General features: G+C 52.9%; 1 protein-coding gene across 1 annotated transcript in view; it reads right to left on the reverse strand.

The window, feature by feature from the left end:
* Positions 1 to 1,284: 1,284 nt before the first annotated feature.
* Zcchc24 (zinc finger CCHC-type containing 24) overlaps positions 1,285 to 27,588 on the reverse strand; it is a 51,774-nt gene continuing 25,470 nt past the window's right edge. Inside the window, exons 3-4 of the mRNA XM_052189903.1 lie at positions 8,111 to 8,275; positions 1,285 to 3,735 (exon numbers count right to left, since the gene is read on the reverse strand). Of these exons, the coding sequence (XP_052045863.1) occupies positions 3,622 to 3,735; positions 8,111 to 8,275 (279 nt within the window). The 3' untranslated portion in view covers positions 1,285 to 3,621. The remainder of the gene's footprint in view (positions 3,736 to 8,110; positions 8,276 to 27,588) is intronic.

The following is a 27,588-nucleotide window of genomic DNA, read 5'->3' on the forward strand; positions in this document are numbered from 1 at the left end:
CCACCCCGAGGCCGGCCCTTTCGGGGAGGGGAGGAGCCTTCTCCATGTACCCTCCAGGCAGGGCTCACGGGCTCTGTTTGTCTTTTTTAGCTGAGTGCACACACATGAACAGATACAGACATGGACAGGGTCACTACACAGGGCTGCAGGGGTTGGTACAGGGAAGTTGGCCATAAGAGCAAAGGGGAGCCTCATTACCACTTCCCAGAAGGCTGCAAGCACCCCTTGTTTCAATATTAGTTGATGCACTGGCTACATTGTAGTGAGGTTGGATTAGACTTTAAAGTAAATTCAAGTCCATTAGAGCTAGAGGGTGGGAGTGAGGGCTTAGTGGACAGATCCAAGATCAAAGAGCTCTGGGCTTCCAGGCAGGCCTGGGACAAGGAGGAAGCCTGCCCGCCATGTTCTTGTACCTCCCTGGGTCTTGCTGACAAGGCCACTGGGCTCACAGACCAAAGGGTCTGTTCATCCGATGAGTCCTCTTCCTTTGTCCGTTCCCCGCCCTTCCCCTAAAAATTAATAAAACTGTAATAACAAGGTAATAACACAAAGATGCAGGGGGAAAGATTCAATGCCACCTGTCATCTTCAGCGGAAGACGCGCAAAGGATCGCTGTTCCCTTTTTACCGTGTTGTCCATTGATAACTTCCCTTAAAGAGGAAATACTTCCAAAATGCACAAATGTATAAATACAGGACAAGAGCATATTAATAGGTCTAAACACTTGAATAACATACTGGCTGCTTAATACTGATATTTTCATCCAAGGAAAACGAAATTAAAAAAAAAAAACATAGCTTAAAAGATTGCAAAGATTTTTTCCTCATTAGAATTATGTACCAGTTTCATATAATAATTCTATGTAGATAATATTTTCCTTCTTAATGTAGTTCAGTTGCATACTTTTTACAGACCAAGCATAGAAAAAAATAAGGAAAAAGGAAAAGTTCTCACCATAAATATCTTCTTATAGCTCAACCAGACTTGCAAAATACATCTAAAAATCAGTTTGATATGGATTACGTTTTCAAAAGCACTGATGTTTAAAAACATGCCTTTCTGTTGTTTTCAATTTCAATAGTATCAAGCCATCATATTTTTCTTTTCTTTTTTTAAAAAAGACCCTCAAATATATACAAACAAAAATCACTATAAAGAATTTGGGGTGGGGGTGGGGCGGGCTACCAAGTTCCGTGTCCAAAGAAAGCCTGGTAACCATGCAGAAATTTTAACATCTATGAATTTTTTTCCCAAAATACACACATAGCATTTTTTTTTAAAAAAAAAAAAAGAATTCTGTGTCAAGTATAACTCAAAATAAATACAAATTCACAAGTAGAGCTATTGAATACTTCATATGGGGTAAACATCATTCTCTCTCAACTAGATCGCTAGATCTACCCACTGCAAGCGATTGTCCCTTTTGAGTGCACTACAACCACACGCTTTCTTGTCCCCTGGCCTCCTAGGCCCTCTGAGCATTAACTCTCCCGGAACCCAGCCTTGATGTAGTGGTATCTTTTGCTAGCCTCAGGAAGATCACAAGTTCAGTCAAAGCATCATAAGGCAGGACCAGGGAGGGGCTGCCTGGGGTGAGCGGGGCGTGGCTATGCAGGACATCGGTCTAGTGAGCTAATAGCTCACCTTCTACTGGACCTGGCTTTCTGAAGACTGTCGCTAGCATCTTTTGCATCTGTCATTTACATCTTTGACTCAGTTTACCTATTCCCAACTTGTCCTCATTTGGGACCCAGGTACACTGTCTCTGTTGCTGCGAACACTCTTTAGAGCCCCGGTGGGATGCCTAACAGAAAAAGCCCTTTCCTAGCTGCAGGAAGCTTGGTAGGGGGCAGCCCTGGTACAGTAGCAAGCCTGGAGAATCCTTGGTGCTGGGCGCTCACCATCTGTAGCCCAGCATGCCGCCATTCGAGGGCAGCAGGGTGGCAGCTTATAATCTGGGCCACCAAAGATATTACCTTTGTTAAGTGCTCAGAGGGTATGTTCTCCCAAAATCCACCCTGCAGCTAGCTGCTGCAGACACACAACCATCTCTTCCTCTTACCCCCTGGACCCCTGCTTAACACTTCACATGACTCCTCGGTCGCACAAAACATTTTCATTTGAAAACAAAGGGCAACTGGGCACCATATGTAAACACTGAATTTCAGGCCTATTTCATGGTCTGATATCTCTCTCTCTCTCTCTCTCTCTCTCTCTCTCTCTCTCTCTCTCTCTCTCTCTCTCTCTCTCCATAGAAGCATAGTATGGGGCAAAATCAAGCAACTCAGGGCTGGCAGCTGGGGAAGAGGAGAGAGACAGGAGAGGTGTGGCTTGTCACAGGGTAGGGGGCGCACCGCTGACCCTGGCCAGGACAACCACCACCCTGGGACCATGTGACATGCCAGGAAATCTCACTGCCTCCTTAGGAAGTGGGAAATCTCTATCCCCGGTTTCCAAAGGAGAGGTTCTGTGGCTCATTATAGGCTTGCCCAGTGTGAGGGGCTGAAGAGAAAGGGGAGGAGGGGGGGATGGGAGCATCAGGTGAGAAGGGCTACAGGAGAGGACCTGACATCACTCAGCCTCGCATCCTAAGTGTCTATCAGGACAGAGGTTGGGGGCAGGGCACCTGGATGTCTAGAGACAAATCTCCCCCACCCCCTACCTCCATCCTCAGTGACACTCTGTGTTCCAGAGTCAGCCAGCTCTCTTCTAGAACGTCAGAGATCACTGGGACCTCTTGCTTTCTGGTGACACTTTGTCACTTAACTAATGGGGAAACTAACGCTGGAGATGAGATGTCCTTGTCCCAAGTGGCAGAAAGCGGCTCCAGAATGCCAGGGCCTGCATCCTTCAGGCCAGAACAGCCTTAAGGCTTCTGTGGGGTGGCATCCCGGACATGGGTGGGAAGCTAAGGGTGAAGAGACAGAGAGCAGCTGACAGAACCCAAGCCTACGGGACAGTCTAGGGGAGGTCACGGGAAGTGGTGATGCCTGGTGTCCCTAAATGTCTTGGCACACTGTTCAGTGTTGCCCTGCCTCACTGCCTACCTGTCTCATTGGCAGAGGGAGGCTGTGTTTAGCTACCAGGCGCAATGCAGTGATGTCAGGGCTGGTCAGATTAGGGGGTGAGTGTGGGCAGGGACAGAGGGCCACTCCTCAGTAGCTGTGAGAACAAGTGACTGCCCATCATAACTACAGTCCAGGACTGGCATGGGACTTCCTAAAGTGGTTTTTTCATACGAGGGAAGCTGCAAGGTGCTGGGTGGGATAGGGCCTGGCTGGTCTTGGAGGGAGAGCTTCCCACAGGCCTCAGGATTCACAGTTCACTTAGTGTACAAGGTCGCTCAGCCCCAAAGACACAGGAAGAGAGCGCGCAGGAACATCAAGACCTCTGCTGGCCTCTGTCCTTCTAACAGAGCCCAGGCCTATGGTGAAGAGTCCCTGAGCCTCCTGTCTCTGCACCCTGTTGGGAGCATGTCAGCTACTCTGTCAGTGTGTGAGACAAGGACACAAGCCTCCTCTGTCCCATAGGCCTGTGATGTCTCCTCAAGTATGGGGACATCCAGCCCTTTGGGCAACACAGGGAAGTGGCAGCCGAGAGGTGCTACAGTGGTGGCCAAGGTCACTGCACGCGACGACAGTAGTAGCCCAGGACCTTGCACTTCTCACAGAGGTGCTGCGGGTGCTCCTTGCTCTGGTCAGACACGTCCAGGCCGTCAGGTTTCTCCAGGGGCCTCTGCAGAGAAGGGGAGGAAGGGATCGAGGGAAGGGAGGAGAGAAACTGCAGTTACAGAGATAGCACAGCCAATGCTTCCGCATCTCAGCTTTTGCCCGTTTGCAGACATTTGTGTCCTGTAAGTCTCAGATGAAATTCCTGGGCTGGCTGGAGCCAAGGCATGGGTCTTAGTCCCAGAACCAATGGCAGATGTGTTGCTTGGATCCACAGAGAGGTCTGGGCAACTGCCTCCCCCTGAATCATAAATCTCCCAAATCTAGCCGAGAATAAATTCAGGACAGGGCGCAAAGACATCTGCCAGACATAGAAACTGAGTCTCAGTCAAAGGAAACCCCAATTCATGCCTGTCCCCTTTAATCCAGTAGCCTTGGGAGTCACTTATCCTGGACATAGCTACGTTTCAGCCAATCTGGGGTCTGGGATCAACCCCAGCCAACTCCCAGCCTAGTGCCTGCCCATTTATCAAGTGACTACATGAACTTGTTGTGTTCTAGCAGAGAAACTGAGGCCCGGGGAAAGGAGGTGACTTACTAGGCCTACTGTGCCGCTTATGCTTGCCCCTCATCAGTAAAGCCTATTGTCACCCTGCCCATTTGCAAAGTTTGGAGAAATCCCAAGGGACGCTGGCTATTGGAAACCTGGGCAGCATTAGGTACACACAAGCACCCCTCTAAAAAATTACATGTGCTAAGTGTGTGTTCATGTGTGAGCATGTGTTGCCTCAGCATGAGTGTGGCAGTGAGAGGACAGCTTGGGAGAGTCAGGTCTCTTCTGCCATGTGGGTCCTAGGGATTGAACTCAGGTCATCAAGGTTGGGGACAAGGTCCTTCCCCTTGAGGCGCCTCACCGGCCCTCAAACTTTTTTGTACTTTGGATGACTTAGGGTTCTCTGCCTCCTCTCCCTCCATGACCTATCAATAATAGCCAGCCAAAGACTTGTAAAGCTTGCAAAGATCGTGAGGGGTGGCTCTGTAGTGGACAGTATTTCAATCGGCCACAAAGACTCTATTCTCCCTCTAAGCCCAGAAAGACACCAAAGCAGCAGAGGGTCTTCTACCCAGACTCAGAGGCTCAGAGGAGGCTGGTCAGGGCCAGCTGGGACCCGTCTGTCAAGAAGAGGGGAGCAAAAACTATAGGGTGACACGAGGTTTGGGGCTAAGACCCTTGGATACCAGTGACATGCCCAGGATGGTCAGGGAAGGGCGGCTGATATGAACACAGCTGTGTAGATTGTTAATTAAAGTGGCCAGACTTCTACCTCTTAGCTGCCCTAGAAGGGGGTATCACACAACTCAGTCCTTTTAAGCTTTAGCTACAGAGGAAAGGCCTGGAAGGAGAGATTGGGCTTGGAACTGAAAACCTTCCAGAGAACTGGCCTCACCCCTCTCATTCTGTCCCAGCAGGGAAGAGAAGAAAGAGTTGACTTCCTAGCAGACCAGGTCCCAGAGGGCAGCTCAGCCTCCATACACTGGCTGCGTGGCCTTGGCCTGGCCACCTGACCCCTAGGAGACAGCATCTCGTTCCCTGCTGTAAAGTGGGTGGCTGGCTCTTTTTCAGGGAGTCGTTCTTAGCAAACCCAGTAAAGACAAAGACTAGATGGAAGAACACTCCTTCTAGGTCCCGGTGGTGTTTAGTTTTAATATTAATGAGGGGGACAGTGATACAGGGTCACTCAGAGCAGGAGGTGGTTAACCCACCCCCTGCTGCTCCATGTGTCCCAGAAAACGAGAGCAGCACTAATCTCCTCTCCGTATGGGCTTGCATATCCCCAGGGTGTGGTCATTGTATGTTTTATATGAAAAACTCCCTCTTGAGCTGGAATCAGGGTCCCTGTGCTTTCATCCCGGATGTTCCCAGCACCCAGGGCTGGTTGTGCTCTCTGCTCAGCAACCAAAGGATGGGGATTAGTGGAGCCCTGACATGTCACCTACCCCAGGACAAACCCAAGCTATCTAGTCAATGTCCACTGTTCCCCTCAGCTCCTCCCAGACCCTCCAGGAACCAGCTTTCTAGCAGGGGATAGAGGGACAGGAGTGAGCTAGCCTACACTGCCTGGGCTCCTCCTTTTCTGTGGCCAGGCACTGCCATGGAACTCAGGCTGCCTCAAGGGGACAGCTTCCATGGGAGTGGTGTTTTACCACAGGCGAGGAAACCATAAGCCATTTAAAAGTCTTGCCCAGAGGCCTCCAGGGAGGAAATGGTGAACCTCAAGCCCCATGCTCTCAGGGAGGCTGCCTGTCCTCGTGCATTTTCCTAGCCTGTTCCAAGTACCTGGCTTTCTGTCCCAAGGCAGCATCCTCCTATAAGGCTGCTCCCTCCCTTGTGGTCCTGAGAACTCCCTGGCACTGCTCTGCCCGCCCTGCCAGGCACTGCTGTCCTGGTTTTCATTCCAGGGGCTGACAGAGATCCAGAGGTCCCACGGGTAAGGGCAGAGTCAATGAGATGCTGAGAGGCTGGCAGAGTATTCTGGAAAACCGCGGTGCCCACATCTCCACAGCTCAATGTCACACACACATCACACAGCTTTGAACACTGCTTCTGTCATCCATCGGCTGATGGCTGCTACCTCAGTGTGCCTTTCTGCAGCCTGAGCCTGCAGGTTAGTGACAGTTGTTGTGTAGGTTAGCTCTGTGTGTGTGTGTATGTGTGTGTGTGTGTGAGTCTGCTGAACACATGTGCATACATTTGTGTATATGTGTATACACGTGTGTGTCTGTGTGTTCTCTGTGTGCACCTAAGCGTGTGCAAGCATATATCGTGCATGCATGCAAGTGTACATGTTTGTTGTGTGTGTATGGTGTGTGTGTATATGTTGTATGTGATTATGCATGTATGTGTGTTGTATGTGTGTATCCATATACATGTGTGTGGTGTGTGTGTGTGTGTGAGTGTGTGTGTGTACACTAGAGAGTAAATGACTATCTTAAAGGATCCTATAACTCCAGAGCTTCACAAAGACTTCATAATGTCTGTGTGGACAGTCACCAAGTCATTTAGCATCTCTTTGCATGATTTTCCTTCATAAAGTGAACCTAGTAGAAATCCTGTTTCAGGGGGTTGTCGTTAAGAGTGGTTAGAGGGGTGCCTGGCTCATGGGGAATTGTCCATATGCTAGTATTAATAGTGAATATTATCAGTGATGTTTTAAAAGGGTAGGACCATGAGCTGAATCCTTGGGAAATACTCTTGGCCTACACTCGCCAGCGCAAGCCTGAGCTTCCTTTAAAACTGCTTTTCTCCTTGGCCTTGGTCAATATGGATTCTGGCCAGCTGCTAAGACCTGCTCAGCCTGCAGCCTCAAGTTGCCAGTGGGGAGCTTGGGGGAGCTGTCAGGATGACTCCCCTCTGTGGAAGGAGACACCCAGCAGCTGGGACTGATCTGTGAGCTGCCCCCCACCCCCACTGCCAGCCCCCAGCAGGGAGGTAAAACCCATTAGTGTTTTCTTCTCTTCTGGGGTGGGAGGTGGGGGGGGCTGGGTTGTCTGGGGGAGACACAGTTGGAGCCTGACAGGAAACAGATGTAGTGGGGGCAGGGCTTCTCAGAGGAGTGAGATGGCCCAGGTCAGCCCCGGGGGAGGGGGGAAAGGGGGGAGGGGCGAGAGGACAGGCCCCACTGCCTCACAAGGAGTGTGTGTGGGGTATTCCCAAATCTCAAGCCAAAGAGAGGAACACAAGGACTCGGGAACCCAGAACTTGGCTGGTGTGTGTGTTGCGAGGTGAGATTGTTCAAAACCTACTGCCTTTGTGTACCTCAGTCTTCCCAAAGCACACAGTAGGTGCTCAACAAATACTGTCTGGATGATGGTGAGCCGGAAGCATGGAGCTTTGAGCTCTTGAAAGACTCTTCTACACTGGGTGGGCTGGCTCTTCTGTGGAGAACCAGGCTGGCAGGTCAGCAGACTACACTTAGGCTAGGCTGGTAGGATATGGAGAGGAGGGAGGCAGGGTGAGCTAGCAGGGACCGAGGGATATCTTGGCAAGATGGAAGGGACCCGGTAAGTAGCCGGTCCTGCCAGACACTGGCCCACACAGGAAAACTGCCAAGTTTGCAGTTCCTCTGGCTCTGAGTGTGTGAACTGGTTCTGCCTTTCTGTCTAGGTCAATAGACAGTCTGTGCGTCCCCCAGACCTGCAGCCCAGATCCTCGGAACCCAGACACGGGAGGACTTGCTGTCCTAATTCCCTGTCCCAGTCATCCACCACGGCCTACCCCACCCACACACCTCAGCTTCAGGTTCCATAGTATGGAGTCAGTTAAGCCTCAGTACCGGGAAAGAATCACCTTCCAGAGAGCCTGAAAGAATGCCACCCCCACCCACTGCAGGCGGCTCAGTCCCACACCTAGCTCCGCCCCCACCCAGGCCCCGCCCACCCACCTGCTTGTGCGGGTACACGTTGATGTGGCACTTGATGCACTCCTGCCCCATGTTGGCCCAGGAGTTCCCGCTCATCCATTTTCTCTTGCATTTGGGGCACTTGTACTCGCCAAAGCAGCGCTTCTTGCCTTGGTACGGCGTCAGACCCTCGCCTTTGGGGCGTGCCTAGACAGACAGGAAGTAAGTACGAGAAAATGAGGGCTCAGCCTCCAGCTCTGGTGGCCTGTATCCCGTACCCATACTTGCTTTATGGTGTGCTGGGAATCAAACCCAGGACCTCGTGCATGCTGGACAAGCCCTCTACCCACTGAACTGCATCTCCAACCCAAAAAGCTTGGTGTTTCTCTCACGTCGACACCGGTAGCTAGTGTATTCTCCTTCACGGCTGCACGGTGGCAGGATTCATGAATTCATTAAGTGCTGCTATGAGTGCTTGGCACACGTGTCAACATACATGCTTGTGGGGGGATTTGTAAATTTCCAGAAGTGAAACTCCTGAGCCAAAGGTTATGGGCGCCATTTTTAGCGATAAGATCTATTGCTGCCGCCTCCGCTCCCACAGCTCTTCACCACCTTCGTGTTCCATATCCTCAGGGGCAGAGTTTTAGCCGATGTTCCTGTTTGTCTGCAGCTGCACTGTTCACACATTTGCTTTCCTCAGTCATGATCAGAGAGTCCCAGAAATAAACAACTCATAAGCTTTAAATTGTGCACAGTTCTGACGAACAAAATGAGCGTGCTCTCTCCAAGCCTGGGGCGTCGGTGGTCTCATGCCCCGTGTGCCCATGGTGTATGCGCTACCTGCCCATTAGTTCTTCAGTGACTGACTGATGCCGGGTGAACGGAAGTAGCTACAGTGCTTATGTTCAAGTGGCTCTTGTTTTATGTAGGGATTGACCTGGAGAACAGGAGTAGGGTAGCAGGTAATCCATATGCCAAGATGTTGCAAAGTGCTTTCGTTACCTAGAAACGGGAAATCTGCCAATATCATAAAGAAAGGGGAAAAAAATCTGAGGTCTCTAAAACCTTGTGGTGAGAGCAAAGTCTCTGCTGGGAAATCGAAGAAAGAGAGAGCCATGCTAGTCTGGCCACTGCATGCCCTGGTTACAACCCCAGAGCAGGCATCTTGAAATGCACCTTTCTCCACGAGGGGAGACCATAGGATCGCTAATCTAAAAGGTGTGAGATCTTCTCAGAGGAGGTTTGACGGACGTCTTTCATAATGAGCAAGAAGCATCTTTGCGCATATTTGAGAATGGTTTGCTAGTGTACTCACATGCATAAAATAAGTCTTTTTTTAAAAAAAGATTTTTAAAATGTAATATTAATATGTAATCTTAATATGTAAGCACACAGCACACTGTAGCTGTCTTCAGACACCAGAAGGGCATCAGATCTCGTTACAGGTGGTTGTGAGCCACCATGTGGGTCCTAGAATTTGAACTCATGACCTTCAGAAGAGCAGTTGGTGCTCTTACCCACCGAGCCATCTCTCCAGCCCCATAAGTAAGTCTTAAAAAGAACATCTTGTTCATATTCCTCGGAGTACTTTCTATGCAGGTTTAAAAATATTTTCAGTGCACGCGTGTCTGCGCCTGTGCATGCAGGTGCCTGCTGCAGTCAGAAGAGGGCGTCAGAGCCCCTGGAGCTGGAGTTACAGGCAGCTGAGAGCCGGTCAGTATGGGTACTAGGAACTGTACTCTGGTCCTCTGAAACAGCTGCAGAGGTGCTTACCACTGAGCTATCTTTTCAACCCCAACCTTTTCCTTGTGGACTTGCAAAGTGCATTTTATATATGAAAGGAGCAAGTATTCTCCTGCACAGCTTGATGCCTTTATTGAAATATGATTCAAATAATGCACGCCTCACTCATTGAAAATGGTCACTTCAATGGTCTTTAGTATATTCAGGATTGTGCACAGTCTGGTTTTAGGATACATTTGTCACCCTCTAAAAGTCACTCTGTGCTCCTTCATGCCTGCTTCCTGTTCTATTTATCTGCTCATATGATCTACTTCCTGCCTCTGTAGATCTCCCTAGCTTACACTCATCCTTTTGCCTGGCTTCTTCTACTTCATGTGATGCCATTGAGGCTCGCCCAGGCTGAAGCAAGTGTCCATACTTCACCCTCTCTTGCTGCCAAGGAATACGCACTGTATGCCAATGACGTGACACAGGGCACTCTGGGCTGCTCCTCAGTCAGGGTCATCATAAATAAAGTGCCTCCATGCAAAAAGTTGGATTTCTTACCACAGAATTTAAAATTGGGAGACAGCCCAGAGCTGTGGACCGTCACCAGCCGTGGATTTCCACTAGCTGAGGCCCAGGAGCGGCTGACCATTAGATCCAGTGTTCACACAGCTCCCCTGCTTGGCTCTCATGGGCTTTGAGTTTGAGAGGCCTGGACAAAGCTCTGTGTGTCCTCGTCCAGGGTGGGATCCAGCCTGGCAGTGGCAGGATTGTCCGGCAACATGTTAGAGAGGAAGAATCTGGAGCCCCACATTCAATTCAGCGAATCAGAACCTGTGTGTGTGTGTGTATGTGTGTGTGTCGTATACACAGCTGTCCCCATGCATGTACTGGCTAGAGGTCAAACACAAGTTTGCTCTCCACTTTTTTTTTTTTTAAAGACACTTTCTCATTGAACCTGGAGCTAACCCATTCGTCTTGGTTGGCCATCCAGCGTGCTCCACGAGTCCTCCTATCTTATCTCCCCCGTGCTGGGATTATAGTCAGGTGCCACCCCAGCCAGCTTTTTCTGTGGGTGCAAGATATTAAACTCAGGCCCACATGCTGTGTAGCAAGCACTTTACCCGTGGAGCCGCCATTCCCCCAGCCCAGAACCGGCCTTCTGGGACCTCTACCAGGTCCAGGAAGCGTGGATGATCGTTGCCATGGTAACTCCTTGAGTGACTGCCCGCTTTGGAAACCAGGTATAGAGGTCAAAGGTAGACCCTGAGCTGGGAGGTGGTACACACCTTTAATTCTAGCACTCCAGATAGAGGTAGAGGCAGGCAGATCTCTGAGTTAGAGGCTAGCCTGGGCTAGAGAGCAAGTTCCAGGACAGCCAGTGTTACACAGAGAGACCCTGTCTCAAAAGAAGCAGACCCTGATCCAAATCCTAGTTCTGTGACCTTGGACAAGGTGAGGGGAAGTGACTCTGTCTGAGAGGGTTTTGGGCCAGTGAGAGGACTCAGTGGGTAAAGGCCCTTGCTGCCAACCCTGAGGACCTGAGTTCAATCTTCAGGCCCACATGGTAGAAAGAACCAATTTCCACAAGTTGTCCTTTGACACCCCCCCATATGCATGCACACACACACACACACACACACACACCACAGTGAATATCTACAATAAAACCTTTTAGAAGAGTATTCCGAGCATTATGGGAGATGATACTGCCCTGAGAGCAGCACTTGGCACACAAGGTAAAGCAGGGTTATTGGCACTACTATTTACTAACCTGAAGTAGTATCAGTCTGTAAGATAATCATTTCTATTACTTATGAGTGGCCAGTGTTTTTTTTTTCCCCCAGAAGTCACTCACACCACTAGGTGATATCCGACTAGAACTCAGGAACAATAAAAATTAAAAAAAAGGGGGAGATTGGTGTGAAAATCAAAACTTGGAAAGCAAGCACAACACAGTGCTGATTTGGGGGCCACCTGCCTGATGTCACCGTGACTTCAGCTTCACTGTGAGCCCTGGGAAGGCCTGAGAGGGCGCTGTGTTGTGAGAGATGTACCCCTCAGAGTCAGGAGGTGGTCTCTTCGCTTTGGACAAGAGGGCACCTCTGAGGCTGAGCTCTTTAGCTATCTGGTTTACAGGTTTTCTGAGTCCTTCTGAAACCAGTCTCTCCACCATCCTCCAGCACCCAGTGCCCTGGCTCTGAGCTGCCCGTGACCATAACCCACTTGCTTCTGTTGTCCCAAAACAAGGCACCTTATACATGTGCTCTCCTGCGTCCGTTTCCAAAGGTGTAAGCCTATGCTGTCGCGGGGTGGATGGGACTGGGGGAAGTGGCTTCATTGATAAAATATTTGCCCTGTAAGTGTGCAGACGTGAGTCTGACCAGGAACCCATGTAAGTTAGTCTGGTGTGGTAGTACACACACACACACACCTACAAATAGGTAGATGTCTCACCACAGGTGGCTTTGAGATTTTCCTTAGCTGTTTGAGGGATAGGGCCTATCCCCCAGCAGGCTGGCTCTGGCATCTGGCTCTGTAGACCTGTTCTGCTTGCCTACCAGATCTGGGCCAAAGGACAGAGTGGGTACCGATTGATCCCATCACTTCTGAGCAAAACATTGCATCCGAGTCAGGATTTGAAATAAACTGTGAATTTTGGTCTCAGGGTGTCTGATTCAGAATTGGAGGTCATGAGAACCCACAAAAGTAATGAGGTATAGATCATAACCAAAGGGAGGAACAGGCAGTTGGAGAGGAAATGAATGAGGAGCCGAGCCACAGCTCAAAGTTTTAACACGGTCCTTGTGGAGCCATCTGCCAGAGACCCAGGGTTGGGACGCCTGGCCTCCGAAAGGCCCAGATGTCCACACTGACAGGCCAGGTGCCGGGCTCCCTGGTGACTCTGTGCCATAGGGCAAACTCAGATCCTGGACTCCTGGGTCAGATCCCTAAATCACAAGCCGGCTTAATCTGTCGCTACCCAGCGACCCACAACAAGTCCCTTGGTATCTCTGGCTGTTTCTGCATCTGGCACCAGATGCTGGTCAAGGGCCTGAGCTGCAGACCTGATGCCCTTGCAGGTGCTTCCCTCAGCCCAGGCACACAGAACACACCCTCGCTCGGTGACTATTGGTGTTTACGGCACGCAGAGGGAGGAGCTGAGGCCTGGGCAAAATCCAGAGAATACTTCAGAAGTGAGATGGCAGCCGGGCAGCCAATGTAGTCCTCTATCCCAAGGTGTGCACATAGGGGGACTAGCCAGCCATCGAAGAAAGGGGACTGAGGCATCGTCATCTTCTGGAATATTCTTCCAGAAGGACACTCAATAAAGTAAAAAAGAAGGCTGCAGAAGCTTGGACACGTGCTGGCAGAGGACAAGGAAGGAGATAAGAGACCAGGCAGCTGCAGGACACTGCCAGGGTCCTGGGCTTTGTTCTCAGGGTTCACAGCCTGTCAGGCCTCTCACCACAGAAGGCTACAGGACAGCTGGTGAAACTGAAGATCTGGGGTAAGGGCAGGATGCCCAAGAACATCCATCTCCGAGAGGCTGAAAGCAAGGCTCAGGAGGCTCTTCTGCCCGCCGTGGCTCAGCAGAGATATCATGAGAAAATTCCTTAGACCTCCTGGACAGCCCAGCTGGTGTGGGAGTGTGTGTGTGTGTGTGTGTGTGTGTGTGTGTCTGTGTCTGTGTGCAAGGGGCAGAGGTGGCTTACAGGGCAAGTTTCAGAAGCAGCAGAGAGAGGGACACAGGCCAGCAAGCGGGCAGCTTCAAGGAGCCACTTCCTGGAAGGCCCTGTCCTGACATTGTTGATACTGACCAGTGAGGGCAAGGCCCAGAGCCCAGCGAGAAGGCAGTTTAACAGACTGCCTCCTCCCTGCAGAGGCCTGGACTCTTCTCATAAATGTCAACAGACAGCTCTGCAGGGGTTACCACTTAGCCAAGCAGGCTGCCAGGCCCCAGCAGGCTTTCCTGACCCAAGCTGCCTACCCTCCTTTACCCCACCCACACCAGGGAACAGCATCTGCCAAGAGCTCAGGCGGGGCTCAGTGGGCCCCAGAAGCTGTGAGAGGCAGCCCTGTTTCTGGTCAAGCTAGGTTTGAAACCCTGGTGACCCTGTGGGTACTCCTGGACACCAGGCTCCTGACAGGAAGCCGCAGCTCTCCATAATTCTGTGGCCATCAGTCACATAAGGGCAATGCCCCAAGCCACTCCACAGGTGGAGGATGTGACCACAAATCATGTAGCCTCAAGACAGATCTCCATTTTAATGGGTACCTAAGGGCCTGAAGGGCTTAGCCAATTTAGCTCCCCTTCCCAGACACTCCTCCCTGCAAAAGGTATTTAACTCCAGGCTTGCCCTGAGAAAGGTTTTACTCATCACAACTCTCCGCCATGACAATAAATGCTTCGAAGTCATGGACTGTCCCTTTTCATTGGGATCCGCGGTGGGGAGCAATGGGACAGGCCTTTGTCTAAAGAGCTGCATCTAATCTCCTGCAGGAGGCCTCTCAGCGCTCTCAGCCATGGCCTCCACCAAGCCAAGCCGCCCTCTGGACAAGTCAAGGACTCTCTCCTCCCCATAGGACCCAGCCGGAGCTCTCATCTTTTCCCCTTGGCCTCGAGCTAGATCCAGCCCGCAGGCCCCAACTCTGTTCTCAGCTCTTCTGCGGTTCCCAACAGCACCTGGGTGCTCAAGAGCGTGAGAACCAGGTGCCACCCCCCTCCTAGTAGGCCCGGGGACCCCTGCGCCAGCTCTAGCAGTCCCCAGGACCTCTGACTGCACTCCCCGACCCAGAGTGGGGTCCTGTGGTTTCCCATAGCCCAGTGTCAGCATGGGATAAGGGCAATCCAGCCCAAGCCCTAGCAGACATGGGACCCCACCATTAATCCCACAATCCTCGGTATCACAAATGGGTCCTAGGTATCATAGTAGCCAGGAGATTTGACAGATGGCCTTTGAGGGATCCAGGACAGAACTGGGGAAGGAAGGGCTTTCCAACCTTAAGACTGTGGTTGGAGCAGTAGCAGAAAGGCACCCAGAGAGGCTGGAGGCCACCCTGGTGGGGGATGGGCAGAGCCGGCAAAGCTGGAGGAGAGGAGAGATGAGGGGAAGGAGCCTCTACCTTGGAATATTCATCCATCAGAATGAGGTTGTACTGGCCTGCCTTCCTTCCTTCTGTCAGTCAGTCAGTCCAAGAGAAGGGCTGGGAGGTAGTGAGTCCCCTGTCCCTAAGGCAATGCAAGCAGAGCCTGGGGAAACAACCCTCAGGAAGCTTGCCAAGGGGACCTTTGCCCTGTTCAGGAAGTTGAGCCTGGTAACTCTGAGAGGACTTCCAGCAATATCGTCCTCTGGACTCTGAGGGCTAGTGAAGGCCCCTGAGTCAGATAGGAAGAGAAAGCCACTATCAGATGCTGCCGGGAGCAGAAGCTGGACAGGTGTCTCCTACTAGGTATCTAATGATCGATCATCTTAAAAAAAAATGGCCTTATGGAAATGACCTTAAGGAAATGATCAGAGATATGGACCCAGAGCATTTGCAATGACCTTACTGCCACATGATTTAGGACAATGAAGACCTGGGAATGGGATAATCCCCAGCAGGTCCCAGACGGTCCCAGGGGATGCATGACAGAGCTACTGAGCCAGTTATGAAGAACACCCCAGGAGATAGCTGGGTAGAGGCACTTGTCACAGAGTTTGATCCCTGGAATCCACATGGTAGAAGGAGGGAACCGATTGCAGCAAGTCGTGCTCTGACCGCCACACACGCGCGCACTATGTACAGCGCACACTCACGCACACACACGTCAATGCAATTTTTTAAAACTTATAATGGGTATTGCTAGACGCTTGGCGGGGGGGATGAGAGGTGGCATACTGTGAAAAGGAAAAACACACGTGAGAAACAGTCCAAGGGGACAGGCTAGAAGGTTTCAGAATTTGCCTACAGGGGGTGGGTCTGTGGATGGATTCAGTTCTCCTCGGGCTCTGCCCTAATGAATGAACACATGCTTTCCACAGGGATCCAGCCCAACTTAAAGAGGAAAGCAATGGTGACTACCCGCCCTGGCCACCAGGGGGCGCCTGGGGCTTTCCCCAGGCAGTGGGAACCATTCAGAATCAAAGGTGACTTCTTCCACTTTAGTCCCCTACCGTCACCCCTGAAGGTGTGAACAGTGATATGCAGAGTTACTTCACCCAGGCAGGAAGTCATCCTTGTCCAGGAGGGACCCCCATCTGGAGTCCCTATAGAGGGAGTCTTTCTCAAGTAAGCTTGTTCCCCTAGTGGCCCCTTCTTTGCAGAGCCGTCAGCCATAATAGCCATTGATGCCTTGGGTGGAGCATGACAAAGATGCTGTTCGCAGGAGCAGGCAGCAAGGTGGCACGCCTATTCTAGTTCAGGGTTTCTGAATACAGGGTTCTCTAGCTGCAGGCCCCGCCTCCTCCAGCTGCCTAGGGGTGATACATCCAGGCTTTAAGATGGGCGCAGGGTCTGAGGTGGAGTCTAGCTGTCTCCCAGGACTCTCTGAACTTCCTTGGGATGTGCCAGAACATCACAAAGAACCTGTCATGTCAGGGAGGTGAGAAACAAAGGGGAAGGGGCTACCGCTGTCACAGGTCTCTCTGGGCCTCAGTTTCCCTGTTTCCAGAATGGTGTAGGTAGACTCTGCGCACTCACCTCTCTGGATGTCCATCATTTCAGCCCCATGCAGCCCCTGGGCACCCTCCTCATGAAGCCCTGACTTGGCCCCATGCACCCACATGAAACGATCTGGCCAGAGCCAGAGGGACAGGGAGAGGAAATTAAGAACAGATGGGCTTCCTTCCAGGCAGCCCCGTCCTGCCCTGTCTGCAGGCTCCCGTGCAGCCTGGCTGCTGAAGTGGCCCTGGCCTTGGGGGCACCAGCCATGGGTCTCGGGATCTGACATGGACTCCCTATGGTCAAGCTAAAGAGGCATGGGGACTGACCACAAACTCGCCCAGCAGGGGTTCTGTAAGGCTCCCCGGCTCTCTCTGGAGGCCAGAACTTCTAACTGTGAGCCCTTCCTCTTGCCCTCCCTGCTGCCTCTCCTGAGCCCTTTAGTTCTAAATAAACAAGCTTTGGGAAACAGATGTGATGTTAGGCCTTGGCTCTTCCAGACCCTTCTCGGAGCCTGTTTCTTTGTCTGCCCAGTAAGAGAGATGGGTCTCTGGAAGAGACTCTAACCTTCAGTGAGCTTTACCATGAGCAGTAATCCCTAGTTTGCCCTTCCATAGCTTTCCCACAGCAAGAAAGCAAAGATGTCACGGGCAGCCCAGGCACCTGCACAGGGCCCCCCTCCTTGAACCCTACTCGCTGACTCCAGTGTGACCCTTTCCACCCAGTGCCTGGCCTTTCCCTGAAACGGCTAAGAAAACAAGAGAACAATCATGTTCCCAGTAACACAACCCTCTGACCTGCGACCCTAGGCTGACATATCACCATTCATTCATTCAACTAACTTGTATCGTACACTCATTCTTACCAGACATGGTGGAAAATTCCAGGAACATGGAAATAAACAAGATGGGGACTGTCCTGCTTTCACAGGACATAGTCCAGGGCCTTCTAAAGAAGACCCTTTCTGGGTTCACGGCCCATACCTGGCCACAGCTCCCAAGGTCAAGCCCAAAGATTCCTGTCTGTGGTACAGTCGAACTGTCTGCAGGCAGAGGTATCCCTGGCTACCCAGGTGACTATCTCTAACTGGCAACACTCCCTCAAAATCAGCCTTTGATCTTGGTGTCAGGGAAAGAAACTGAGGCTTAGGGCGGAGTAAAGAGCCACCCATCTTCACAGGGCCGTGACTGAGGTGAAGTCTCCACCCAGTGCTCAAACCTGTTTTCTCTCTTCTGTACCTCAGGGCCCTTCCAACTGTTGTCCCCTAACTTATATGTCTGCACAGCACACCCAGGCAGTCAGGAGGCCCCGGGCCATGGCAGCCCACTCCTGGCAACTGTAGGCTTCCAGAAACCTTAGAGAAAGAAGGCTGTGGAGAGACAGGTGGGCTGGGGACATGCAGCCTACAGGATGCTGGGACAGAGGCCACTGAGAGAAGCCAGCCTGGCTTTCTCTGAGCCTCAAGGGCCTCCTTGTCTGAGTTCAACGTCTGCCCATGTCCCCTTGCCAGCCCCCTCCCTTTTCTGGGTTCCTGCCACAGCCCCACATGGGTCCAGAAGGCCCAGCCCCGGGCACCCCCCCCCCCACTCCACAAAAATGCCATCCCTAACCCACAACACTAGGGTCTGTAAGAGTCCAGGGAACAATGGAAGCTTTCACAGTGACAGGAAAAGGCCTCAGGAAAACCCTGGGGAGGGGGTTGTGGGGTGAGATAGAGAGGAGAAGACAGAGAGGAGGGGGAGACCCAGGAGAAGCCAGGGAGAAAAGGACATGCCTCCTCAGGGTGACAAGGAAGGATTCAAAGATGGGTGACATCGACCAAGAGGGAAGAGGGCACACACTGGAAATGGTGAACCCCAAAAGACACACCCCAAAGCTCCCCAGGACCCAGAGGTTCAGAGAACCCCGCCCCCACCCCAGCGCACCACATGCCTTTCAGCTGTGTCATGAACCGTAGAAGCAGACCTCGCTCTCCAAATCCCACACCAGGCTGTTGGAAGTAATCTTGGGCAAAACTCTCTGGAAAAGCCAGGACTTCCAGGCCTGTGCACAGCCACTCCCTGGCTATCTGTTTCCTGCCTCTGGCTTCCCTCCACTGGCCGCAGGGATGGGATCGGGGCTGAGGGCAGGGAGGGGAAGAGGGGCCTTTGTGGAGGGGCAGAATGGCAGGCATTGCAAAAGATTCAAGCTTCCTCCCCGCTGTGACTTCAAGCTTGGGCTGCAGGAGGGAGGGGTGGAAGGAAGATTTGCAGCCACCCTGTAGCTTGCTGGTGACTGTGGACCACTTCCCGTGACAGTCCAGGACCCTGGGTACACCTTGCATTCTTGCATATCCATCCATCTAGCAGGTCCTTTCTCCTAATGATTCCCTTCTCTCCCGCAGCAGACACGGAACAGTTCAGCTAACCAGTCCCCTAACAAGCACTTCAGTGGCCACTCTAGACTTGAGGTGCCCAGGACTGCAGGACAGAGAAGACACATGTGCACTTGACAGTTAGGCCCCTTTCCTTCTGGCCCCAGCTGCCCTGACCTTAGGCCTTATTAACTCTTTCGGTAAACTCAGACTCAAAATTTAAAAACAAAGATAAGCTTCTTGCCAAAAACAGTACACACAGCCCTACCCTGCTCCTTCGGAACCCTGAAGCGGTAAGGCTTTTCCAACACAGCTCAAAGGCCACTCCTCCCAGTCTCCCTGGGGTTAACTGGTCTCCATGTATTCTGACTCCGTTGTTCCCTGTTAGTGGCTAGCTGAGAACCTTCTTCTTTTAGAGGAGGCTGGACTTCATGGGACTGTGTGGTCTGGGTCATGTCCCTCCCTAAACCCATCTCCAGCCAAACTCAGAGTTCATCTTGGTGTTTACAGACATTTTGCAAACTTTCCTGGCTCATCATAGTGTGTGTGTGTGTGTGTGTGTGTGTGTGTCCAATACAAGGGCCATCCTGCTTCTCCTAGGAGTGACTGGAGAGTCTCTGGACATGAGATTTCGAGCAGAAATATAAAGGGTACAGGTCTCTCAGATGGGAGACTTGGAGAGAGGCTAGGTCTGCCCTGGGCAGGGTACTGCCCACCCCTAAGACGACTCTCCTTGGCTGTGCAGTCTACTGAGCACCCGATGAGGTCTTCCCTGGAAGAGCCTGCCCACCAGGCTAAAGGGAGACTCTGCCCAGTCCTAGGGACGGCAGGTGACCGTGTGGAGGTGGACAGGCTCAGGCTGCAGTGAGGCTCTGGGTGTGAGGGCCACAGCTATGGGAGGAGGGGACAGTGAGCTCAGCTCAAAATAGCAATGGGGAAAGGGTGTGGGGTGGCCAAGAGCCAAAAAAGAGATCCACTCCACCCTGGACAGGGGACGCTGAAGTCAGCTGTTTGGGGCAACTCTGGCAGGGCCAGAGGCTGGGGCTTCCTCGGCTGCTGGCTGCCTGGCTTGCTTTGCCATCCTTAGCTCTAGACTCACGTCAATCCCTTCCTCCTCCCCTCGACAGCTGACAGAAGCAAGCTTTCAGCCACATACCTATAAGTAGCAGAGTTCTGAGCCCACAGGAGACCCAAGAGTCGTAGGCACTGATTGTACCCAGTCCAGCTGAGGCCAGCTACACACTAGAGCTGTGACTGTATAGTAACTGCTTCCAGGTGTAGAAACAAGGGCCCAGAGAGGTTAAGTCATCTGTCTAAGGTCACTAAATAAAGGAGAGGCTGGCCTTCAACCCTAGACCTCTGACTATCGTCTGATTCTGTCACTGAGGTCCGAGGTCCAGTTGTGGCTATCCAAATGGGCAGGGCAGGGCAGGAGTTAAGAGGCCCCTGTGGCTAGGTCTAGCATAGGCAGCTCTTCCAATGATTGCTGGGCATCAGGTAGTGTTGGAAATGAGAGAGGTGGGTGTGGAGTGTCACCATGTAGGCAGAACACCTCAGAGTGCCTTGCCTCTTCAGAGAGAGCGCCCTGCAGGCAAAGGGCCTCTAGCCTGTCTCCTGCCCAGGAAGCCACAGCAGGAAGCAAGGCCGCCAATCCCCATCTGCATGCTGCGTCTGTATCTGAGGGCTGGACCACGGCTGCAGGGCTCACCCTTGCCCACTGTCCTCCAGAGCCTCGTGCTTGCTCTGCAGGCCAAAGGATGGTGCTCTCCACAGCTTCCTGCTCTGGGGGCAGCTTCTCCCCAGCAGCTGGCCCATAAACTCCTACAGATGACGATTCCAAAGGCACAGAGAGGGTGGTGGTTCACTCCAGGTCACACAGCCAGGAGGTGGCAGAGCTGGGGTCCAAATCCAGGGTGGACATCACACATTATATTGAGTGCTTCCTTTTCGGTCTCATTTCCAGCCAGCTTTCTTGCCCTTATCTACGGGCAGCCTCACCCACAAGAATCCAGAGGAGGAAGGAAAGGAAGCCATTACAGAAGTCAGTCAGGTCAGGGCTGGTTAGTGACTGGTCATGCTTGCCCTCTGTGTCCACTGCAGTCCTATGGCCTGGCATATTGTGTCAAGTTAGTCACATCTCAAGGATGCCATACTTTCTTCTAGAAGCTTCCCCTACAGCCTTCTGCACCCAGAGCCCTCTGGTCTCTCACCTCTTACAGAGTTCCTCATTCAGCTCCAGAATTCGCTGGCGGCTGCCGAGTGATGGGGGGACACGCGCTCGGGCTCACAGCTCCTTTGTGGTGCTGCAGACCCACCTCACACAAGACCTGTCTGGCGTCTCCCTGGGGCATGGCCACCCTGCCACACACCGAGGTGAGTGTTTAAACCCTTTTCCCTCACCTCAAGCAAAGTCTCTTGTCTCCCCAAAGCCACACAGCTTTGAAGTCAGCTCTCATCTTTCTGACCCTAGGGCCTCGGAATCTGGAGGGTTATATTTTTCATGCCTGAGATGCACTGCACTGAGGTGGTGGCACGGTAACAGTGCAGGCCCCAACCCTGGAGTCCCCGAATCTTCATTTTCAATTCATCCCTGGGGGGCTGGGGGGGGCTGCTGCAGGCCTGAGGCTCCGCTTTGAGAAGGGTCTCAAGCACCATGATGCTACCCCTTGGTGCCCATTCTATCGTGCAGGATATAAGGCTCAGAGAAGGCAAGTAACCTCCTTAAGCCACACAGGAAGTCAAGAGCAAGAACCGGGAATGCAGCCTGGGTTCCTTGGGCCAGGAGCTGGGCAGGTTGCAGGCTTGAAGGTGTCAGCCTGAGGCTGGCTGGCTAGCCCAGCAATGTAGTACAGGACTGGCAGGGGTGGCGGGTCGGGGAAGGAGGGCTGGCTCCTTGGCCAAGCCCCAAACCTGTGAGTCCGCAGCATCTGGAAACCATCACAGGAACAATGATTGCAGTGCAGACCTGGCTGCTTGGCTCTGCTCTGCGGCGGTCTGTTCAGAAAGCAGCGGAATGGGACAGCCACACCTCCTGCCCCCACCTCCCCACCAGTGTTTACCTTGGCACCGGCGCACGGGGCTCCCGACGGGCCCAGCTGTCGAGAGCCGTCAGCCCTGAGCTGTAGACATGGAGGCTGATAACCAGAGCGGGCGCCCCAGATCCTGGACAGAAGCCAGGCGACCCCAGCTCAACTCTTTTGCTCTGTCTGCAAGATCAGTGGCTTGTGACTTAGCGTCCCCTGGCCTCAGTTTCTCTACAGGGTCTGTTGAAGCTGGCCTGGCTGCTTCCTGTGTAATGGCATGTGTCTGACTACCAAATTGTCCCCAGGTCCCCCTGCTTGTCTTTGGTAGGTCAGTGGTGGGTGAAGGAGCACCTGGAAAATGCTAGGCTACAGTCAATGACTGGGTATGTTTTCCCTGCCTGCCCCACGGGACACCATTCATACTCTCAACCAGAATGTGCTAGGCAGCGCTATGTCTCCAGAATAGGACACACCCACAACCTGGTGAACTTACAGCCAGGGGACAGGGAAAAACAGCAAGTATCTTCCTGGAATAATTCTGACCCCTGGGAAGGAATAGGGTGACCAATGGGAATCTGACTCTGAGCGGAAGTCACACTGTAGGGCATCTAGGGCAGTCCAGGCTCTTCCTAGAATCTGAAATTTCATGATCCGATCTGCTTAAAGGTAGATCCTTCCTGGCCCCCGCACACTCACCACTATGCTCTGTGGTCCGGGGCTCAGTTTTCCCATCTGTCAGCAAGTGGGAGTGGGGTGTGTGTGTGGGGGGGGGGTCAGGAAGGTCAATCTGCACCTGGGTGTTTAGCCCAGGTGCTTTCCACCAGGGATTTGCCTAGGATTTGCAGCTGCCCATGAACATGGAAGGCAAATACAACAGGATGTCGGTGAAGATCTTTCTGGAAAAAAATGCCCACCTGTAGACAGTACTCGGGATTAAGAAGCAAATGGTTTGAGTGACGGGTGGCCCTGACCATGGCTTCTTTCCTCCTCCTCTTCCTCCTCCCCCTCCTCTTCCTCTTCCCCCTCTTTCTCCTCCCCTCCTCCTCCCCTTCCTCCTCCCTTTCTCCCCCTCCTCCTCCTCTTCCCCCTCTTTCTCCTCCCCTCCTCCCCCTCCTCCTCCCTTTCTCCCCCTCCTCCTCCCTTTCTCCCCCTCCTCCTCCTTTTCCCCCTCTTCCTCCTCCTCTTCCTCCCTTTCTCCCCCTCCTCCTCCTCTTCCTCCTCCCCTCTTCCTCCTCTTCCTCCCTCCTCCTCTTCTTCTTCCTCCCCCTTCCTCCTTCCCTCCTCCTCCTCCCCTCCTCCCCTCCTCTTCCTCTTCCTTCTCCCCTCCTCCTCCTCCTCTTCCTGGCCCCATACCAACTGCCTCTTCTGATGCCTCATGGATGCCGTACCTTCAAAGCATGACCCCAGCTACATACAGGCCTTAGAATCATGAAGCTTCCTCCAAGAAGCCCTCCTACCCAGTTCTCAGGATGCACACCCCTTCCCCATGGGCTCCTCCAGTCCCTGCACCTGTGCCTATCTGTAGGCAGTATGCCTAGGATTCTACACTTCTCCCTCTTCAGGGACAGCATGGGTCCAGTGCAAATCAGCCAGCGCCAGAGCAAACTGGCCACAGGCATCTGCCATCCACTAAGCTGAGAAGTCAGAGGAGAGAGGGCTGGGGGCAGGGTGGCACGGAAGGGGGCAGTAGCGGCCTGGCAACTTCCTGAACAAGCAGGCTGGCCGATGTTCCTAGTTCTCAGTGTGGCTATTGTCCCTGCTGGCCCAGAGAACTGGCTGAATGGGGCCTCTGTCCCTTCCCAAGCAGGCTGTCCTGGCTGGCTTGGTGGCATCCCACCAGGCAGCTGGGAGGCGAGATCCGACACTTCCTGTCCCCACTGCACATGTTGGGATGGTGGGGGGAGGGGGACTCTCAGACAAGTACTCATCTGTGTTCCCTAGAGAAGAGCTGCCCAGCTTGAGGCAGGGGGACAGAGAGAAGGGACACTGGCATTGAAGACATTCTTAAAACTGGGGGCCTCAGCCCGCCCCGAGCAGCCTGAGTACCCTCTGAGCTGGAGTCTGGAGCCATCCTTGCCTGGATGTCCTTGGGGCCTTAGGGTCTTTGCTCTTCCCTCTGTCAGGAATGATCTTGCCCCAGGACATCAAACATTTCCTCCCTGATTCATTTGTCTCTAATCAGGTTGTCACGTCCTCAGAGAGGTGGTCCCTGACGGCCCTGTCTGAGCTATGACTTATATCACAGTGCCTCTATTTCTCTGCTGTCACCACCCGCAGGCATGTGAACTGCTCTTTCTTTGTCTCCCTTGCTCAGTGTGGTCTATGCCACACACACAGTAGGAGCTTAATATATACACAGCAAATGAACAGAGAAGAGAAACCAGCTGAGCATTGACTTGCCCCTCGCAGAGCATGCTGGGGAAGACCAGGGCTGGTAAGGAGGTGTCAAGGAGTGTGGGGGCCTCCAGGGAAGCCACAGTGAGAAAGGTTTACTGCAGTCAGCAGAGCTGGGTGCTGTAAAGCTTGCAAGGGAGGGCCTTGGGGGGCGCGAAGCCTAGGCCTCAGGGGTCCTGGGACTCCATCCCAAGGCTGGATTTTAGCCCAGGAGCCATGGGAAACCACGGTTTAGGATTGGTATGGACAAGTCCCTGTGGCCTTCTGAAATCTCGCCGGACACATGAGGCAGATGGATGGTGGCAGGGTGGGACTGTGAGGCCCAGGAAGTCTGAAGCAGCGTTCTGCAGGCAAGTTTCTCTGAGTCAGTGACGTGGGCAGAGCCTGACCACAGCTGTGTCTATCCAGTAGAGATGGAGAAGGAGGAGGTCTGGCCAGGTCCGGAGCAGGACGCGGCACGTGAGACAGTCACATGGTGACATGAGGCTGCAAATATGAGCACTGGGAAAGGGTCCACCTGGAAGCTGGTCTGGAGGCAGGGCTGGGCATTCTGGTCCTAGTCTGTAATTACACAGATGCAGGCAGAGTCTGCCCCCAGTAGGTGAGCTGGAAGGGCACATGGCGCACCTTAAGGCATGCCTGCTAGGCCCCAGAGCGATTCCTCGGGGCCAGGAAGGAGGGTGAATGAGAAAGAGGCTGAGCCCACCAGAAGCAGCACAGGCAGGGCAAGTGAAACTTGAGTCAGAAGGACAGAACACCCAAGGTTTCAGTCATTAGGAACTTAGTAGACACAAGGCACAGATGATCCCCAGGTCTCATCGCCTCTCACTGGCCTTCCACATAGCCGAGGAGGCTCCGGGCAGAGGCTTCCAGCAGCACCAAACCCTGACCAGCAGGATGGAGCTCAGGCATTCAGTGCCGTGGAGCATGTGAGGAAGGGGGACTGCTGGCCTCACCTGCATGTTCCAGAGTCATGCACTGATGGGGCTTGCACTCAGGGACTCTGTCACCGTGTCTGAGGCCTGCTGCCACACTCCCAGGAAGGCCTCCTGGAGTTCTGTGCCTTCCTAGTGCTCCAGCTGAGGCAGAGGCTTTAGGTAAGTCCCTAGTAGTTCTCATGTCCCCAGTGTCCCTGCAACTTGCCCACATGTGCCATGTGAGGACTTCACTGTCTGTCCCATCTTGATGGTGTTCCCCGTGGACTAAAAATCAAGAATCCTGGGAGCTGGGATACCATCCAGGGATGGGGAGCAGATAGGGGGCTAGTGCTTCAGATCTGTCTGTGTAGGCCCTGAACTTATGTGCAGGCCAGGCCGGGCAGCGCAGAGCTTAGGGAGTAAAGCATGAGAGAGTTTGTCCCTCACACCTCGGGATGACCTGGATCTTCCTGCAAATGACAGTGACTGAGAGTGGCCAAGAAAAGTGCAGCAGGGTTGGAGAGATGGCTCCGTGGTTAAGAGCACTGGCTGCTCTAGCAGAGGTCCTGAGTTTCATTCCCAGCAACCATATGGGGTTTCTCACAACCATCTGTAAGGGGTCTGACGCCCTCTGCTGGCGAGCAGGTGTACATGCGGATAGGGCACTCAGACAACTGCGCATGTGCAAGGGGGCAAGTTGGCGAAGCTTCCCCTAACCTTCAGCTCCTGGAGAGGGAGAGGGGTACAGCGCAGCCCTGGCCCTGGTGTAATACACACAGGCCTGGCATGAAGGGCATGCCCTGCCTCCGGAGCTCTGCGCACATGCGCATCTCCACAGCTAAGGCGGGCTGGGAGTGGTGCATAGCCACGGTAGCTCTGGATTTCTATAAAGTGACAAGAAAAAAAAAAAAGGAAAGAAAAGAAGAAAAAATTGTGGCAAAGAGGGAGAAAACCCACAATTCTTTCATCTTGCCTAGAAAAAAAAAGTCATCTGTCCCCACCATGGGCCAGGACATGATCCATCTAGTGGCTTACAACCTCTCATCTAGTGATAGCAAATGAAAACAGATCTCTTCGTGCACAAGAGACCTGGGTTTGGACGCCAGCGCCACTGAGCAACGGCAGGAGAGGTATGTCTGCCTCTCTCTGCATCTTGGTTGGCATCATCCCGTCATCCGCGTAGGGAGGAGGGTGATTGGCTCGTTGGAGGCAAACGCTTGGCACACGGTTGGAATTTCACTTAGAGTAGCCATCACCACCATTATGGCTCCCCCCACCCACATCATCACTACCATCACCACCATCGACACATCACTGCCACCACCGCCACCACCATCACCACCACTGTTCTTACCACCACCACCATCGATGGCGTCGCCAACACCACTACCGCCTCATCACTATCTTTATCACCATCAACATGACTATCACGGCCATTGTCACCACCACCATCACCACCATCGCCATTCTCACATACATTTTCTGAAAAGCATAATTTCACTCCTAAAGTGGCTATAAGGGTGGCCACCCAGTCTCCTTCAGCAAACACAAGCGCTCTCTCTCCAAGGCAGGCTTTGCGCCAACGTTGATCAGCTGACAGGCACGTGGGCAGCCTCTGCTCCTTCTGGATGTGCCAGGTTTGTCCTTACAGAATCTTGCAGAATCCTCACGGCCATTCTGTCAGCCATTCTCCACTGTCCCTCAGCATGGAAGAAACAAGAGAGGTGCTGGGGCATTTGTCACACAGAGAGGGACACAAGGCGTGACGTTTTGCAGCTCACCTTCTGGCATGGCTCCAGGGTTGACACTCTAGCATAGCTGAGGTGGGGGAGCGGAGCAGATAGGGCGGGACTCCAGTCCTTAGGCATGACTGTGTGGTCTAGCTGGCTTGAAAATGGCCTAGGTTTAGAGTCACATGGGGCTGAGCGCCCTCCTAGGTTTGGTGAAGTCACTAGGCTATAGACGGTAAGCTATATATATATTCCTGGGGGGCTAGGATGCTTTCTGTTACCTTACAGGGACTGAAGGTCATTTGGGTCCTATACAACCGGGATGGTTCTATATAAAAAGCTGGCCCAGGCCAGGCTGACTGGAAAGGCCCATGCAGTAACAGCTGCAAGGCAGGACACCATTCTTACTGAGCAGTTCATCTCCTCCTAGGCCTCTGTTCTCCGCCTGGGATTGGGATGTGTTTGTCAGCATAGAGTTTGAGGGGTCTTTGTATGTGATAGCCCCTCATGCTGCAGCCTAATCTGCTACTCTGGGCACCAAGAGCTCTGCTGTAAGATGCGCTGATACAAAATACAATCAAGAGATGCTTCCCCGTGTCTAGACCTTCTAGATTGCTGTCCGTGCTGTGCGGTGGAAGGCGCCTTTTGTGTCCTCTAGCTTTGACTCCTCTGCTGTAGTGTTGGGGGCGGAGCCAGGAGTTCTACAGGGTCCTGCTCTCCCCCGTTT

Source organism: Apodemus sylvaticus, chromosome 8, assembly GCF_947179515.1.
Source record: "Apodemus sylvaticus chromosome 8, mApoSyl1.1, whole genome shotgun sequence".
Taxonomy (NCBI): domain Eukaryota; kingdom Metazoa; phylum Chordata; class Mammalia; order Rodentia; family Muridae; genus Apodemus; species Apodemus sylvaticus.